This window comes from Hypanus sabinus, chromosome 10 (genome assembly GCF_030144855.1).
Source record: "Hypanus sabinus isolate sHypSab1 chromosome 10, sHypSab1.hap1, whole genome shotgun sequence".
NCBI lineage: Eukaryota > Metazoa > Chordata > Chondrichthyes > Myliobatiformes > Dasyatidae > Hypanus > Hypanus sabinus.
The window spans coordinates 49,141,289-49,160,158 of record NC_082715.1 but is presented as its reverse complement, the minus strand read 5'-3'; the positions used below and the strand labels follow the sequence as shown (position 1 = coordinate 49,160,158).

At 40.7% G+C, this 18,870-nt stretch overlaps 1 protein-coding gene across 2 annotated transcripts in view; it reads left to right on the top strand.

Moving 5' to 3' along the window:
• Positions 1-18,870, top strand: part of atad2b (ATPase family AAA domain containing 2B) — a 208,399-nt gene that overhangs the window by 153,082 nt on the left and 36,447 nt on the right. For both annotated transcript variants that reach the window (XM_059981809.1, XM_059981808.1), the window contains exons 18-20: positions 14,520-14,706; positions 14,889-15,074; positions 16,695-16,830. In XM_059981809.1, coding sequence (XP_059837792.1) covers positions 14,520-14,706; positions 14,889-15,074; positions 16,695-16,830 — 509 coding nt within the window. The remainder of the gene's footprint in view (positions 1-14,519; positions 14,707-14,888; positions 15,075-16,694; positions 16,831-18,870) is intronic.

Below are 18,870 nucleotides of genomic sequence, written 5' to 3'. Positions count from 1 at the left end.
TCAGTATTCAGGGGTCCAGTTGTTTTAGATGTGACAGGTGGAGGGATTATAAGAGGAGAGGTGCCATTACTAGTCAGGAAAAATGTCAGAGCAGTGCTCTGTCAAGTCGAACTGGAGAACTTGACTAATGAGGTGTTATGGCTGGAACTGAGAAATAAGAAAGGTATGACCACATTAATGGGGCGACATTACAGACTACTCAACAGTCCTAGGGATTTAGAAGAACAAATTTGTAAAGAGATCACAAACTGTGGAAAGAAACATAAGGGTGTTATTGTAGGTGATTCTGGCTTTCCACATACTGACTGGGAATCCCACACTGCAAAAGGACTAGATGGGAAAGAATTTACCAAATGTGTTTAGGAAAGTGCCCTTCATCAGTACGTAAAAGTCCCAATGAGAAAGTGTGCAATATTGTATTTGCTGTTAGGGAATGAGACGGGGCAGGTGACTGAAGTTTGTGCAGGGGGAACACTTTTCATCCAGTGGCCACGATGCCATTAATTTCAAAGTAAGTATGCAAAAAGGTAGGTCTGGTCCGTTGGTTGAGATTCTAAATTGGAGAAAGGCCAATTTTGATGGTATCAGAAATGATCTGTCAAGTGTGGATTGCGACAGGCTGTTTTCTGGCAAAGGTATGTTTGTTAAGTGGGAGGCCTTCAAAAATTTCAGAGTACAAAGCTTGCATGTGCCTGTCAAAATAAAAGGTAAAGATAATAAGTGTAGAGAACTTTGGGTTTCAAGAGATATTGAGGCACTAGTTAAGAGGAAAAAGGTGGTGCATAGCAGGTATAGGCAAGTAGGAACAAATAAGATGCTTCTGGAGTATAAGAAATGCAAGAGAACACTTAAAGAAATTGGGAAAGCTAAACAAAGGCATTAAGTTACTGCTAATAGGATTCTTCAGGTATGTTGAGCAAAAGGATTGCAAGGGACAAAATTGGTCATCTGGAAGACCAGAATGGGAATCCATATATGGAGCTAAAACAAGAGATCTTAAATGAATTCTTTGCATCTGTATTTACTCAGGTGATGGGCACCGAGTCTATAGAAATGAGGCAAAACAGCAGCAACTTCATGGACTCTGTACAGATTTCAGAGGAGAAGGTGTTTGCTATCCTAAGGCAACTCAAGGTGGATAAATCTATAGGGCCTGACAAGGTGTTCCTTCGGACCCTATGGGAGGCAAGTGCAGAAGTTGCAGGGGCAGCAGGAGAGATATTTAAAGATCCTTAGCGAAATAAGAGGAACCAGAGGATTGGAGGATAGCCAATGTTGTTCCATTGTTTAAAAAAGGCTCTAAACAGAAACTCAGGAAATTATATGCTGGTGAGTCTGACATCAGTTGTGTGAAAGTTATCGGAAAGTATAGTAAGGGTGGATATATAAGTATTTGGATAGACATGGATGATGAAGGATAGTCAGCTTGTTTTGTGCATGATAGGTCATGTCTAACTAGAGTTTTTCGAGGAAGTTATCAGGAAAGAGGATGAAGGCAAGGCAGTGGATGTCTACATGGACTCTAGTATGGCACTTGACAAAGGTTCCACATGAAGCTTCAGTCGCTCGGCATTCATGTTGAGGTAGTGAATTGGATTAGACATTGGCTTTGTGGGAGAAGCCAGAGAGTGGTGTGCCACAGGGATTGGTGCTGGATTCGTTGTTGTTTGTCATCTATATCAATGATCTGGATGATAATGTGGTGAACTGGATCAGCAAATTTGCGGATGACGTGAAGATTGATGGTGTAGTGCAAAGTGAGGGAGGCTGTTATGGCTTGCAGAGGGATCTGTATCAGCTGGAAAAATGGACTGAAAAATGGCAGATGGAATTTAACGCAAACAAGTGCGAAGTTGTGCATTTTGGTAGGACCATCCAGGGTAGATCTTGCACAGTGAATGGTAGGGCACTGAGGAGTATGATAGAACAGAGCAATCTGGGATACAGGTTCATAATTTGTTGAACATGGCATCAGATAGACAAGGTTATAAAGAAAGCTTTTGGCACATCGTCTTTCATAAATCAATGTATTAAGTACAGGAGATGGGATTTTGCAGGGTTTGGAGGACCTGAGGGACTGTATTCTTTAGAACATGCAAGTTTGAGAAGAGATTTGATATACAAAACTGAGGGGTATAGATATGGTAAATGTAAGTAGGCTATTTCCACTAAAGCTGGGTGGACTACAAACAAAGATTCCAAGGGTTCTAAAAGAGGTGGCTCAGGAAATTGCAGATGCATTGGTAATCATTTTCCAATGTTCCTTAGATTCAGGATCAGTTCCTGAAGATTGGAGAGTGGCTAATGTTATCCCACTTTTAAAGAAAGGAGGGAAGGAGAAAACGGGGAACTGTCGTCCTGTTAGCCTAACGTCAGTCGTGGGGAAGATGCTTGAGTCCATTATTAAGAACGAAATAGTGGCACATCTTGATGGCAGTAATAGGATTAGGCCGAGCCAGCATGGATTTACCAAGGGCAAATCATGCTTGACTAATCTGTTGGAGTTTTTTGAGGGTGTAACAAGGATGTTAGACGAGGGTAAGCCAGTGGATGTAGTGTACCTAGATTTTCAGAAGGCATTCGATAAGGTGCCACATAGGAGATTGGTGAGTAAAATCAGAGCTCATGGCATTGGGGGCAGGGTTTCAACATGGATAGAAAACTGGTTGGCAGATAGAAAGCAAAGGGTAGCAGTGAATGGGTGTTTCTCGGACTGGCTGGAGGTGAATAGTGGGGTACCACAGGGCTCTGTATTGGGACCACAGCTCTTTACGATTTATGTCAATGATTTAGATGAGGGTATTGAAAACTATATCAGCAAGTTTGTTGACGATACTTAACTGGGTGGCAGTGTGACATGCGAAGAGGACGTTAGGAGAATACAGGGAGACTTGGATAGGCTGGGTGAGTGGGCAGATACTTGGCAGATGTCATTCAATGTGAATAAAATGTGAAGTTATCCACTTTGGAAGCAGGAACAAGAGGGCGGAGTATTGTCTGAACGGTGTAGAGTTAGGTAAGGGAGAAATGCAAAGAGACCTAGGAGTCCTAGTTCATCAGTCAATGAAGGTGAATGAGCAAGTGCATCAGGCAGTGAAGAGGGCAAATGGAATGTTGGCCTTTATTACAAGGGGAATTGAGTACAAGAGCAAGGATGTCCTTTTGCATTTGTACAGGGCCCTGGTGAGACCACACCTGGAATATTGTGTACAGTTTTGGTCTCCAGGTTTAAGGAAGGACATTCTGGCAATTGAGGAAGTGCAACGTAGATTCACTAGGTTGATTCCTGGGATGGCAGGGCTGTCTTACGCAGAGAGATTGGAGAGATTGGGCTTGTACACGCTGGAATTGAGGAGATTGAGAGGGGATCTGATTGAAACGTTTAAGATAATTAAAGGATTTGATAGGATTGAGGCAGGAAATATGTTCCAGATGTTGGGAGAGTCCAGTACCAGAGGGCATGGATTGAGAATAAGAGGTCAGTTATTTAAAACAGAGTTGAGGAGAAACTTCTTCTCCCAGAGAGTTGTGGAGGTGTGGAATGCACTGCCTCGGAAGACGGTGGAGGCCAATTCTCTGGATGCTTTCAAGAAGGAGCTAGATAGATATCTGATGGATAGGGGAATCAAGGGATATGGGGACAAGGCAGGGACTGGGTATTGATAGTGAATGATCAGCCGTGATCTCAGAATGGCGGTGCAGACTCGAGGGGCCGAATGGTCTACTTCTGCACCTATTGTCTATAAGATTATAGGTTATGGATGAAAGGTGAGAAGTTAAAGGGGAATATGAGGGGAAACTTCATCACTCAGAGGGTTGTGAGAGTGTGGAATGAGCTGCCTGTACAAGTGGTGCATAAAGGCTTGATTTCAATGTTTAAGAGAAGTTTGGATAGGTACATGAATAGTAGGGGTATGGAGGGTGCAGGTCATTGGGAGTAGACAGCCACTCAAGTAGTTTTAGTATGGGCTCGATGGATTTTTCTGTGCTGTACCCCAATATGACTGTATGTTGAGTGATACATGTAGCAGAAATTTCATATTTTATTTCCTCAGATGCTATCCCATTTAGATTGAGAGAATGAAAAATATCTGTCCTTAAATTTCGTTACTCATTTGAATATACTTCAACTGACTAAGGGTTCAGAACTCTATTCATACACATGATATATTTTTTGACAAATGCCTAAGTTTATGGCTACTTCAGATATTTGAGGCACTGTTTTTCTGAAGCATAGGGCTTGCTGCAGTTTTGTTTGGAAAGCTGGTTTTCATCTGATCAGTGTGACACTCATTACATATAACTGACTGATTAAGCAATGCATCCAGGCTGTTTAGGATGTGAGCAAAAAATACTCAATTCATCAAATTTTAAGAAAAAATATGAATAGTTTTAATTTCCAACAATTTTTTAAAAAGCTAAGGAACAGTAAACATAAATATTCAAATTGTACATCAACTTGGTTAATTCAGAAAAAAAGGAAATTGTCTTTCTTTACTGTTGTTTCTTCCTATTAAAATGATGGGCCCATTCAGTGGGCATGTTTCCCATGTAAGTGGCAGGAACTTTATTAAAATCTGCGCATCAGGTCTGGATTGGAGATCTGTTGGGGCTCCACCTCGTTTGGTCAATAAAAGCCGGTAATTTTGAGTGGCACTGTTGACTTTTAAGTGGAAGATCTGAACCATACTCTATTTTGGGTCACTACCTAAGCTCCTCACTTCACTACTTCTGCTAAAATTTGCTTTTTCAGTCCTAACACCTACTGCTTTAACTCCATATCAACTTATTTCTCAAGATCACCTGCTATATTTTTCTGCATTAAAGTTATAATATAAATACAAAATTTTAAATGTTGCATTTTAAAGTTATGACTGTTATCTTTAAGAGGTAGTTCTGTAACTAACATACCGTTGACAAATACATGGCTCCTGTCTCTTTATACATGTGTTCTAAATTGTACAAATCCTTTCTGCATTTAGTATTGCACAAAAATGCCACCTGAAATTATATTAATTTTAGTTCCTGTGTCCTTTGAGACCTGTACAAATTATCTGGACCAAATTTTATTTCTATTTTTGGGATACCTAATCTAAAATATAAGTGAGCATAGGTTTAAATGGGTGAAAAATAAATTCAGAACATATTATGTGATTATTATTTATATATGTTCATAATAAACTTTACTAGACCACTTTCTAAATTATGGTAACATTTTCTGACAGAGAATATTGGTAATTATAAGGACATTATAAGGAATATTGGGAATTAAACTAATATGGCAGGGGATGGGAATCAGTATGATAGAGCTGAGGATGAGCCAGCAGGTTTCCAAGTAGATGATGGGTGTAACATGAATGTAAGGAAGGACAAGCCAATGATAGGGTACAAATGCAGACAGAACAAAGAGTTAAGTTGTACTACAGGCAAAATTCAAAAAGTAAAGCATTTGGAATAAGTGGACAAACTCGTGGTGCAATTAGGGATTAGTTGGTATGACATTGTAGGCATCATTGAGTTGTGTCTGAAAGAAGGCTAAGTTGGGAACTTAACATCAAAGGATATACTTTGTATTGAAAGGACAGGCAGAAAGACAGGCAGTGGTGTGGTTCTGTTGGTAAGAGATGGAATTACATCTGTAGAAAGAGGTGACATGGGGTCAGAGAATGTTGAATATTTGTAGATGATGTAAAAAATTGCAAGGGTGAAAAAGACCAATATGGGAATCATATATAGGCCTCCAAATAATAGCCAAGATGTGGGGTTGAGATTGCAAAGGGAGCTGGAAAAGGCATGTTTTAATAAAGGTAATGACATGATTGTAATGGATTTAAATATGCAAGGAATTAGGAAACACAGGTTGGTGTCAGATTGCAGGAGAGGAAATTTGTTGAATGCCTTAGAGATGGCTTTTTAGAGCAGCTTGTGCTTGAGCCGAGTTGGGGAAGGGCAATCTTAGATTGGGTGTTGTGCAATAACATTTAGGGAATAACAATTAGGGAACTTAACATAAAGAAACCCTTAGAAGGTAGGGATCATAAGATGTTTGAATTCATACTGTAATTTGAGAGGGAGAAGCATAACACATATATCAGTATTGCAGTGGAAAAAAGTGAATTACAGAGGCGTGAGAGAGCAGCTTGCCCAAGTGGATTGGAGGAGGATATTGGTGGGGATGGTGGCAGAGCATAGATCGCTGAAGTTTCTGGGAATAGCTAACAAAGCACAGGAAAGGTATGTCCACAGAGGAAGAAGTTCTCAAATGGCAGGGGTAGGCAACTTTGGCTGATAGAGGACTGCATAAAAGCCAAGGAAAGGGCATATAAGGAGCAAAAATGAGTGGGAAGTTGGATGATTGAAAAGTTTTTAAAATCCAAAAAAAGGCAACTAGAAGAAAGAAGGGAAAAGATGAAATATGAGGGCAGACTAGCCAATCATATAAAGCAGGATATCAAAAGTTTTTCAGTTTTATAAAGAGTAAAAGGGAGGTGAGAGTTGATATTGGCCCACTGGAAAATGATGTTGGGGAGGTAGTAATGGAGGACAAAGCAATGGCAGATGAACTTAATAAGTACTTCGCAAGCACGAGGAAATCTCCAAATGCTGGAAATTCAAGTAACACACACAAAATGCTGGTGGAATGCAGCAGGCCAGGCAGCATCTATAGGAAGAAGTGCAGTTGATGTTTCAGGCCGAGACCCTTTGTCAGGTCGTTTATAAGTATTTTGCATCTGACTTTACAGTGGATGGCATTAGCAGTATGCCAGAGGTCTGTGAGTGTCAGGGAATAGGAGTGAGTGCCTTGCTGTTGCATAGGAAAAAGTGCAAGGGAAACTCAAAGGTCTTGGATAAGTCACCTGGGCCAGATGGACTACATCCTAAAGTTCTGAGAGAAGTTGCTAAAGAGATAACAGGTGATTGGTCATAATCTTCCAAGAATCACATGATTCTGGCTTGGTCCTGGAGGACTGGAAGATTGCATATGTCACTCCACTCTTTAAGAAGGGAAGAAGACAAAAGAAAAGAAGTTATATGCTGGTTATCTTAACCTTATGGCTGGAAACGTGTTGGAGTCTATTATTAAGGATGAGGTTTCAAGTACTTGGAGATTAATGAAAAAGTAAGTTAAAGTCATCATGGTTTCTGTAAAGGGAAATCTTGCTTGACAAATCTGTTAGAGTTCTTCAAGAAAGTAACATGCAGGGTGGATAAAGGACAGGCAGTGGATATCATTTACTTGGATTTTCAGAATGCTGTTGATAGGTGCCATACATGAGGCTGCCTAACAAGATAAATTCCTATAGCTCTGCAGGAAAGATACTGAAATGGATAGCAGATTGGCTGACAGGCAGGAGGCAGCCAGTGGGAATAAAAGGGACCTTTTCTGGTTGGCTGCCAGTGTTACGTACCCCGTAACTGGGTGTCAGACCAGCAAAGATAGAAGAATCCGTTGGAGTCTGGTGGTACCAAAACTAAAGATGTTTATTAGTAAACTACACAATACAGTATCAAAAATGCAAATATACATATAAAACAAGTTAGCAATAATAAACCTAAAAGTGTAGGAACAATAATAAGCAATAATAAACAAGCTCTATCGATGTCTAGGGGTAAATGAATTGTCATAGAAAAGTATAAAGTTCAGTTCATGCGTGCTGAGGTAGTTATGGTTGTTGTGTTGTAATTGTTGGAGAGAGAGCGAGCAAGATGTAACAGCTGCAGCAGACAAACCTATTGGCTTTCTTATTCCGTCGTATCGTTGTGGTGGTCATTCAGCTATGATCCCTCTGTTCTTCAGCTAGACCGTTCTTCTGTGGTAGACTTGTTACTCTGGCATGAGTGGACACACACACAAGTTTCCACCGGCCCTGCTGTAACACTGTGAGCTTTATTGACCGAGCTCCTGATTCCGTCTCCGAAGCCCCCACCTTTCTTGTGGGTCCACAACACTCAGTCAGTGTCCACTGATGTGTCTGAAGGGTGTCTCTCCAGACCTGTCTTTTATCCCTACTAACGGGGTCTCAGCTATCCATCAACTCTGAATGACTGTGTCCATCAAATCAGGCCACTCCTGCTGTATCCTGTGGAATGTTAACAAGCAAAGTAAAATCCTTGTAGTGAAAGGTAAATAATCCAGGAAGAGTCAAAATACAATAAATCAACAGTCTCTCTCTCCCTCTTATCTTCAGCAGATGTTCTTGCCTGGGCGTCATCTCTCTCTCTCTCTCAGTAGCAGCATAGCAACAGCAATAGTTCATAGTTCTTTGGGGGGGGGGGAATGGTTAACTCTGCACCCCATTTCCATTAGGTATGTCCATCACTCATAACACCAGTGACTAGTGATGTTCCTCAGGGGTCAGTATTGGGACCGCTGCTTTTCACATTGTTTGTTAATGATAGTGGAATTGACAGCTTTATGGCAAAGTTTGCAGGTCATATGAAGATAGGTGGAGGTGTAAGTAGTGTTGAGGAAGCAATGTGATTGCAGCAGGACTAATTGGAAGAATGTGAAAAAATGGTGGATAGAATACAGTGTTGGGAAATATATGATACATTTTAGCAAAAGGAATAATAGTGTAGATGATTATCTAAATGGGGAGATGGTTCAAACATTAGAGGTGCAGAGAGACTTCGGTGTCCTCGTACAAGACCCCAAGAAAGTTAATTTACAAGTTGAGTCTTTGGTAAAGAAGGCAAATGCAATTTTGTCATTCATTTCAAAGAGAATAGAATTTAAAAACAAGGAGATAATGCTGGAGCTTTATAAGAGATTAGACAGGCCACACTTGGAATATTGTCAACAGTTTTGGCCCTGTATCTCAGAGAGGATGTGTTGTCATTGGAGAGAGTCCAGAGGAGATTCACAATGATGATTCTGGGAATGAAGGGCTTAACATATCGGGAGTGTTTGGCAGCTTTGGGCCTGTACTCATTGGAATTCAGAAGTGTGCGTGGAGATCGCATTGTAACCTACCGAATATTGAAAGGACAAGATAAGGTGGATGTGGAGAGGATGTTTTCTCTGGTGGGGGTATCCAGAACTAGATAATTGAGGGGTAACACTTTAGAACAGAGGTAAGGAGAAATTTTTTTATACAGAGAGTAGTAGAAACATAGAACATGGAAAAACTACAGCACAATACAGGCCCTTCGGCCCACAAAGCTGTGACGAACATGCCTTTACCTTAGAAATTACCTAGGGTTACCTACAGCCCTCTCTTTTTTCTGAGCTCTATGTATCTGCCTCGGAGTCTCTTAAAAGACCCTATCCTATCCGCCTCCACCACAGTTGCTGGCAGCCCGTTCCTGGCATTCACCACACTCTGTGTGTAAAAAAAAACAAACCTTAGCTCTGTCATCTCTGTACCTACTTCCAAGCACCTTAAAACTATGCCCTCTCGTGCTAGCTATTCCAGCCCTGGGAAGAAGCCTCTGACTGTCCTCACGATCAATGCCTCTCATCAAATTATACACCTCTAGCAGGTCATCTCTCATCCTCCATTGCTCCAAGGAAAAAAGGCCGAGTTGACTCAACCTATTCTCATAGGGCATGCTCCCCAATCCAGGCAACATCCTTGTAAATCTCCTCTTCACCCTTTCTATTGTTTCCACATCCTTCCTATAGTGAGCCCTCCACACTATCTACAACACCCCCAACCTATGTGTCATCAGCAAATTCACAAATCCATCCCTCCACTTCTACATCCAGGTCATTTCTAAAAATCACAAAGAGCTGGGATCCCAGAACAAATCCCTGAGGCACACCACTGGTAACCAACCTCCATGCAGAATATGACCCATCCAGAACCACTCTTTGCCTTCTGTGGGGATGCCAGTTCTGGACCCACAAGGCAATGTCCCCTTGGATCCCATGCCTCCTTACTTTCTCAATAAGCCTTGCATGGAGTATCTTGTCAAATGCCTTGCTGAAATCCATATACACTACACCTACTGCTCTACCTTCATCAATGTGTTTAGTCACATCCTCAAAAAATTCAGTCAGGCTCATAAGGCACTACCTGCCTTTCACAAAGCCATGCTGACTATAGGCCGTCCCTGGGTTACGTATGAGTTCTGTTCCTGAGTCCGTCTTTAAGTCGGATTTGTATGTAATCCAGAGCAAGTACATCCGGTATTATTTAGCGTCAGTTAGTCAAACGTTTGTCTTAGTATATAGTATATATTTACCTTTCTATGCATACAAAGCACTTATGAAACGTATATATTCCAAGAATTAAACCACTGCGTAGCTTAGTAATAATTGTAGCTTCCATCGGGCCAGGGCCTTTCACATGCTCCATTATTCTCACTTTATCCGTTATCCTTTAAAATTGTTCCACTCGTTGACCAACTGTAGCCTAACGCTTTTCCATTGACTGATGGCGTTTCTCCTCTCTCCAAACACTTTATTATTTCCACTTTATTTTCAATCGCGATTGTTTTCTGTCAATGGAACAGAAATACTGTGGGCGGCGGGTCATGAGATCCGCCGGCTCCCGAAGTCCGCTGGGTCCTAAGGACCACTGCACTGAGACAGGTTAAATAGGACAAGTGGGGGCTGTGCTGGGTTTGGGTATTTGATCCTCCACAATATTCCACAGGAGAATTTAAACTGGAGGTGGCAGTGTTTTTCTTTTACGAGGTCGAGTTGCATGCTGGACATCAACCCAACACGGATGGTACGGGAGTCACTGGATCGACATCAACCCGGCTCAGGAGCGGTCTGTCACTGGATCAAACTCGGAAACCTCTGTTCTCGAGCCCGGCACTGATCTCACTGCGCCACCAGCCGACTGGAACGGGGGGGTGGGGGGGTGGCGGTGTCAGGGTGAATCTTACTAAGAAAAATTTAAGCCAAATACAAAGTTAAACACTCAACACAGTGTCAATGGCAATGACTTAAAATGGCAGACTGCGTCACGATCTGACTGAAAATGGCGCACGGCGTTCTCCTTCCTCGGTTTGTAAGTACTGGTTGTCCGTAAGTCGGATGTTTGTAACTCGGGGACTACCTCTGTTCCTAATCATGTTATGCCTCTCCAAATGTTCATAAATCCTGCCTCTCAGGATCTTCTCCATCAACTTACCAATCACTGAAATAAGACTCACTGGTCTATAATTTCCTGGGCTATCTCTGGTCCCTTTCTTGAATAATGGAACAACATCCACAACCCTCCAATCCTCCGGAATCTCTCCTATCCCCATTGATGATGCAAAGATCATCGCCAGAGGCTCAGCAATCTCCTCTCTTGGTAGACTGGGATACATCTTGTCTGGTCCTGGTGACTTATCCAACTTGATGCTTTCCGAAAGCTCTAGCACATTCTCTTTCTTAATATCTGCATGCTCAATTTTTAAGTCATCCCTACAATTGCCAAGATCCTTTTCCGTAGTGAGTACTGAAGCAATGTATTCATTAAGTACCTCAGCTATCTCCTCCGGTTCCATATACACTTTTCCACTGTCACACTTGATTGGTCCCATTCTCTGACATCTTATCCTCTTGCTCTTCACATACTTGTAGAATGCCTTGGTGTTTTCCTTAATCCTATCCACAAGTTCCTTCTCTTGGCCCCTTCTGGTTCTCCTAATTTCTTTCTTAAGCTCCTTCCTGCTAGCCTTATAATCTTCTGGATCTCTAGTTTTTTCAACTTTTCAGAAGCTCTTGTTTTTCTTCTTGACTTGATTTACAACAGCCTTTGTGCAGGTAAGCCATCCCTCACCAAAAGTACTCAAGCAGGAATACTTATTGTTAAAGGGTACAGCCACAGGGGTGCTCTCTAGCCTCTGATTCCTACATTTCCCTTTCCTGACTGTTACCTACTTATCTGTCCCCCAGGCCCCAGTAAATCTGTGAAATGCTCTGCCGCAGGCTGCAGTAGAGCCCAAGTCAGTGAATATACTTATGGCAGAAGATGATAGTTTCCTTATTTGTCAGGACATTAAAGGATATGGCAAGAAGGCTGGTGTATGAGGTCGAGTGGGATTCGGGATCAGCTGTGATGGAATGGCGGAGCAGACTCGATGGGCTGAATGGTCTAATTTTTAGACCATGGTCTAAAAATATAATGGTCTATAATGGTTTTATAATGGTCTATGTTTTATGGTCTTCTGAAAAGAGTTCGTGATTATGTGGAATATGAACAAAATATTAAAAGACTATTCTCGATTCCGAATACTTTGTGTTGGTTTCAACACACCGTTGAATAGTTTGGGTTTTACAATAATATATTTTATCTGTTTAATAGAATTGTTTTGCTTTATTCAAAATCGATATATTGCTAATCTAACATGAAATCTGAATGTGTTTGGTGGTGATTTGCCTCAAAAAATATATCTATGAATTATTTGGTTGTATAGTTGATTTTTTCTTTAGAAAAAAGGAAGTAGAATATTGCCATCTTCTGGAAGATTTAGGATTTGTGATCAACTAATAATAGGATTAATGCAGCAGGCTGCGTTCTATTGTATCTGGACTGAGTGAACCAACCTTCAACTAATGAATTACTGAACTGATTGGGTGGCTATTTAAGTGGTTCAAATGTTGAGAGTTTTGTATAATGTGGTTTGTATTCGAGCTTCGGAAGTTAAGGAGGAAAAAACTTGTTGTTTCTGATCATTTACTAAGTGTCACAAGAACAAGTATGAGGGAAGGAAGATGAAGGATGAGGGAGGGAGGGGGAGGGCGCAGGGAGAGTGAGAAAAAATTAGCAAACAGTAGCTGGTTTCCATGTGGAACTGCTGACAGTCATCCCGCTCAGTTCATCCGTTTTTATTTTGAAGATTCTGTTCACTTGTTAGTTCTCGAAGGCCTTAATATTATGGTCTTAGGTAAATGTTCTTAACTGCTGTGAAGCATGGTTTATCAGCAATAATCAGAATCAGGTGTATTATCACTGGCATGTGACGTGAAATTTGTTAACTTAGCAGCAGCAGTTCAATGCAATGCATAATCTCGCAGAGAGAAAAAAAATAAAATAAAGCAAGGAAATCAGTTTCGTTATTGAATAGATTTTTTTTAAATGTGCAAAAACTGAGATACTGTATATTTAAAAATTAAAGTGAGTTAGTGCCCAAAACTTCAATGTCCATTTAGGAATCGGATGGCAGAGGGGAAGAAAACACAAAAATTCACCATTATGTACCATGACCTCTGGCTGCTCTCTCTGTTCTGATACAAATTCACCATTCCGGACCCCAGACAGTCCTTCCAGGTGAGACAACACTTCACCTGCGAGTCTGCTGGAGTCGTCTATTGCATCCGGTGCTCCCGGTGCAGCGGCCTCTACAGCGGCGAGACCCAAAGCAGATTGGGGGACCGCTTTGTCGAGCACCTACGCTCCATCCGTCACAATAGACGGGACCTCCCGGTTGCCACCCACTTCAACTCTGCCTCTCATTCCCATCTAGATATGTCCATACATGCCCTCTTCTACTGCCATGATGAGGCCAAACTCAGGTTGGAGGAGAAACACCTCATCTACCGGCTGGGTAGCCTCCAGCCTGGTGGTATGAACATTGAATTCTCCAATTTCCGGTAATTCCCTCCCCCTTCCCCTATCCCAGGTCCCTCTCTGCCTCTCTCCCCTTTTAACTTTCTGCTTCTTTATCTCTACAGTTCTTTCATGCTTATTCCCTCCCCCTCCCCCCTTTATCTTTCCTCTGATTGGTTTTCTACCTGGCGCCTCTAGGCCCTACCCCCTCCCCTATCTCTATTACTGGGCTTTGGCCCTCTCTTCCCCCCCCATTCCTGATGAAGGGTCTTGGCCTGAAACGTTGGCTACTCTTTTCCCATGGATGCTGCCTGACCTGCTGAGTTCTTCCAGCGATGTGTATGTATTCCTAGAGGGGAAGAAGCTGTTTCTGAATCGCTGAGTGTGTGCCTTCAGGCTTCTGAACCTCCTACCTGATGGTAACAGTGAGAAAAGGGTATGCCCTTGGTGCTGGAGGTCCTTAATAATGGGCGCTGCCTTTCTGAGACACTGATCCCTAAAGATGTCCTGGGTACTTTGTAGGCTAGTGCCCAAGATGGAGCTGACTAGATTTACAACCTTCTGCAGCTTCTTACGGTCCTGTGCAGTAGCCCCTCCATACCAGACAGTGATGCAGCCTCTCAGAATAATAGAATAAAGTATCCTTATATATTGCTGTAATAATATCACAATACCCTATTCTTATGAAATAGGAATAACATTCTTATGAAAGTTTGTACTAGTAAATAGATGATATTGCAATTTCTTTTGTTGAAAATAAATGCATTTAAATGTTTTATATATAATCAGATTACCATTATGATTCTGTGTTAATTCTGTGAAGAGGCATTATCTTGGTTAAGGCCTGAAATGCTTCTATCAAGGACATCCTCCTTGGTCATTATAAAGTTTAAATACTTATCTTTTCTACTAATTTAAAGTTGTGGTGGTGTTCTGCTTTCATTCACCTGAGGCAGTAGCTACATTTTTTTGAACATTGCATGTGCAAGCTTGAATTGGGAAGTCATCTAAGATTTCTTCTTGTAGGTCAGCACTTCACCAGCCCATATCCCATCGTCCTCGGTTACTTCTTTGTGGAAACAAGGGATCTGGTCAAAGTTCACATCTTGCTCCTGCTTTGCTCCATTCACTTGAGAAATTCTCAGTGTACAGACTAGATTTGCCAGCATTGTACTCTGTTAGTGCCAAAACACCAGAGGAGTCTTGTGCACAGGTGAGAATGACGGAAGAAGGAAAGCCTAGTCCATATGTTTCATATGTTTAAACTTCAGTCTAGGTGTTGAAAATCTCAAAGCACTTTATTTTTCTTTCTGCCTCCTCCTTTTTCCTTTCCTTAAAAATGAATTATATCCCCTCCTGTACCAATGTTCTCCCTTGATTGCTCATCCTCTTTAGATGTTCCGTGAGGCACGTCGGACAGTACCAAGTGTTGTTTATGTGCCTCATATTAGAGAGTGGTGGGATGCAATCAGTGATACGGTGAAAGCTACTTTCCTGACTCTGCTGCAGGACATACCACCATTTTCTCCTATTTTGATATTGGCTACCTCTGAAACAACATATGCTGAACTACCAGATGAGGTAGGATATCAACTTCATCATCTACATTTAATATGTCCATTTGCATGTTCAAAATCTTCTATCAATTAGTCTAAGGTAAAGAGATGGGAATCTCTTTTGTTAAGCTAGTTTAGACAAAGGTGGATAAGACCACAAAAATATTTTAAGCAACTATTATGTTCTGAACTTAATCCTTTGCTACTGAAGTATTAACGTTTTGCATTCTAAAAGTAACAGTATTTTTATACAACATGTTTTCAAGCATCTGAGCCTATCTGATGCTGTGCATCTGATTAACATGCAAGTAATGAGCAATATACTTTGATTGTGATTATGCTATGATGCTATGTTATCTATAATATCTTTATTGCAAGATAATAAATCAGCAAGTAGTATTCATTAGTTCTGATTCATCTACTGAATACTGCTGTCAGAGTTGTAAAATCTAATTTCCTTATCCACACCTAGTTTTCTTAGCTATTAAAATGAGTTATGTTGTTTTAACAAGTTTATGTTTAGAATGGTCAAGTGCATGAATTCCAAGTAAATGTCTTAATAAAATATATGTCCATGCAGTGATATATGTCCAACAAATGAGCATGAACTAAGTATACATTGCTTCTGTCTTTGACTTACTGCTTGACTTGATTTCCCTGTTCTTTCGTTCTTAAGATGTAGCAGCAGAATTAGGCCATTTGGCCCATCGAGCCTGCTCTGCCATTCCATCATGGCTCATTATCTGTCTCAACTCCATTCTCCTGCCTTCTTGTAATCTTTGATGCCGTGATTATTCAAGAACCTATCAACCTCTGCCTTCAATATACTAATGACTTGGCCTGTACAGCTGCCTGTGGCAATGAATTCCTGATTCACCACCATCTGGCTAAAGAAATGTTCCATTTCTGTTCTAAATGGATGTCCCTCAATCCTGAGACTGTCCCTTCTGGTCCTAGACTCCCCCACTATAAAAAACACCTTCTCCACACCCACTTCATCCAGACCTTTCAATATTCAATAGATTGTAATGAGATCCCCTCTCACTCTTCTAAATTCCAGTGAGTACAAGAATAGAGCTATCAAGCACTCTTCATATGTTAACCCTTTTATTCCTAGGATCATTCCTATGTACCTCCTCTGGCCCCTCTCCAATGCTGGCACATCTTTGCATAGATAAGGGGTCTAAAATTGCTGACTGGTGTCTGTCCAATGGCTTATAAAGCCCCGGCATTACATCCTTGCTATTGTATTCTAGTCCTCTCAAAAATGAATGCTAACATTGCATTTGCCTTTCTTCCCACTCACCCAACCTGCAAGTTAACCTTTAGGGAATCCTGCAAGAGGACTCCCAAGTCCCTCTGCACCTCTAATTTTTGTATTTTCTCCCTATTATTCCTTTTGGTAAAAGTGCACCACCACGCACTTACCCACATTATATTCCATCTGCCACTGGGTTGCCCATTCCCCCAGTCTAATTCCTTTTGCAGACGCAGTGCTGCTTCCACACTTCCTGTCCCTCCACCTATATTCATATTATCTGCAAACTTGTCATGAAATAACCTTTGATTTACTAACATTGCAAATACTAATAAGCATATTTAAGCCTAAAGTTTGCTATGAGAATCTTTTTCTTTTGAAAATTAGGTTAAATGCATTTTTGAAATTAATTATGGAGAAGTTATAGATTTACAGAGACCTACTGAAGATGAAAGAACAAGATTCTTTGAAGATTTGATATTGAACCAAGCAGCAAAGCCTCCACCTAAGAAGAAAAAGTCTGGTAAGAGCTAATGGTAAAGGAAAACAAATGATGTATTTATTAAGATGTTCAAATTATATTTGATATAATAGATGTTAGTGCAATTAAATACAGATTACAGCACCTTTGCTGGGTAGATGATGTATTTTTTACTGAGTAGACTATGTATTGAATATTTTACTCAGTAATTATCAATACCAGAAGATATTAATACTTTTTTGATATTAATGGGATCCTCCTAGGCAAAAAAAGTTATTTTTATATCTATCAAATAACTTGTAATTTTTTCGTGTGAACACTTGGAATGTTTGGCAGTCATGATAAGGTATTAACCTTGTGCTTTATTGCTTTGTCATTTTCAGTCTTTAACTTTTCTTTGATCATTGAAACTTGTTTCCAGTATTCTTGATTTTATTGTAAATGTGATTACAATCAGCATCTGTTCTCACAGTTCTTAGGTTTTTAGATTTGCAAATAAGCATAAATTGTATTTCACATATTTATCTGTGAAACATGACACTGCATCATTTGCTTAGATTGGTTTCAGTATTTAACAAGTGTTTATCAAACATTCTGAACCAGAATGTATATTGCAATCCCTCTTAACCCCACGATATCCTCTGTAAAAAGAAACATCGGTGGTTTTACATTATCTTGTGTCTATACATCCTGTTAAATCAACAAAAGCAGATAACCTTATCCTGGATATGACTGAGCTAGGTAAAAATATCTTCCACCAAAATGCTGAAGGAACTCAGCAGGTCATACAGAATCTTCCTTTCCATAGATGCTAACATGAGGAGATCTGCAGATGCTGGAAATTCAAGCAACACACACAAAATGCTGGTGGAACGCAGCAGGCCTGGCAGCTCTATAGGGAGAAGCACTGTCGACGTTTTGGGCCGAGATCCTTCATCGTCCCGAAACGTCGACAATCCTTCTCCCTATAGATGCTGCCTGGCCTGCTGCGTTCCACCAGCATTTTGTGTGTGTTGCTTTCCATAGATGCTTACTGATTTGCTGAGCTCCTCCAGCATTTTGTATGTTATTCTGGATTCCATCATCTATAGAATTACCAACGTGTCAAGTGATTAACTTTTTGGGACAAAAACAAGTTGTTCTCAAAAGTTACCTTTCACTCTCACTGTTTTGTTACTTTTGGCAGTTAATGTTATCGAAGTTTCTCTATTCTGCAGGAGCCTGGTACCCAAATTACATAGTTACGGCTGTTCACTAGTCTGACAAGCAAAATTAACCTTATTCAAAAGATGCTAGTATCGAGATGGGCAGAGAGTTGGATTGTTTTGGTTGTATGAGTCCTGGGATCTAACCATACCACTGACTATGCAGTTATGTACTTTTGTATGTATGGAAGCCTCAATGTTTTACTTTGATACTGAATCAAATAACCTGAGGAATCTTAGCAAGAGCCATAGTGATAACCATCGTTAGAAGCAACTTTTGTTATTTTTTCCCCAACTCAAATCTGGGTTAGCTTCTGTTGACGGTGCCACGTAGTTCTAAAAAGGTGGGAACCAAGCCTGCTGCAAACTTCATTTGACCGTTCTGACCAATTGTTCAGGTGAAGCAACAATGCGGCTGTACCTGAAATTTAACTTGGATTTAATTGTTAGGTTTGCAGTTATCAAAATGCAAAGTAATCATTTTCAGTCTTCAAATACTCAAGAATTTTATGTAAAATTTATCATTTATAACCTGGTACTAATAGCCAATTATCTGTCAAGTCAAGCAGAGCAAACGCCTCTGAAAAACTGTTTAGATTATTATTCAGCAGGCAGTTGTCATGGCCTAACAACTCAATTATGTTATCAGCACACATTCTTATGATGACCCATTGTAGCAGGACATTAATCGTCATTTTGCTTTAAGCAGCCGTTTTGGTGTATTTGTAGCTGTTCAGATTGATTGTTATTCTTTTGAAATGTTTACAAATCATAAAGGGGGTTGGGTTATCTCATACTCATCGGCCCAGATGCAGCACTAGCCGAAGGTGCTGGCAATGACTCAATGGGCAGGACATTCAACCCAAATTAGATGGTT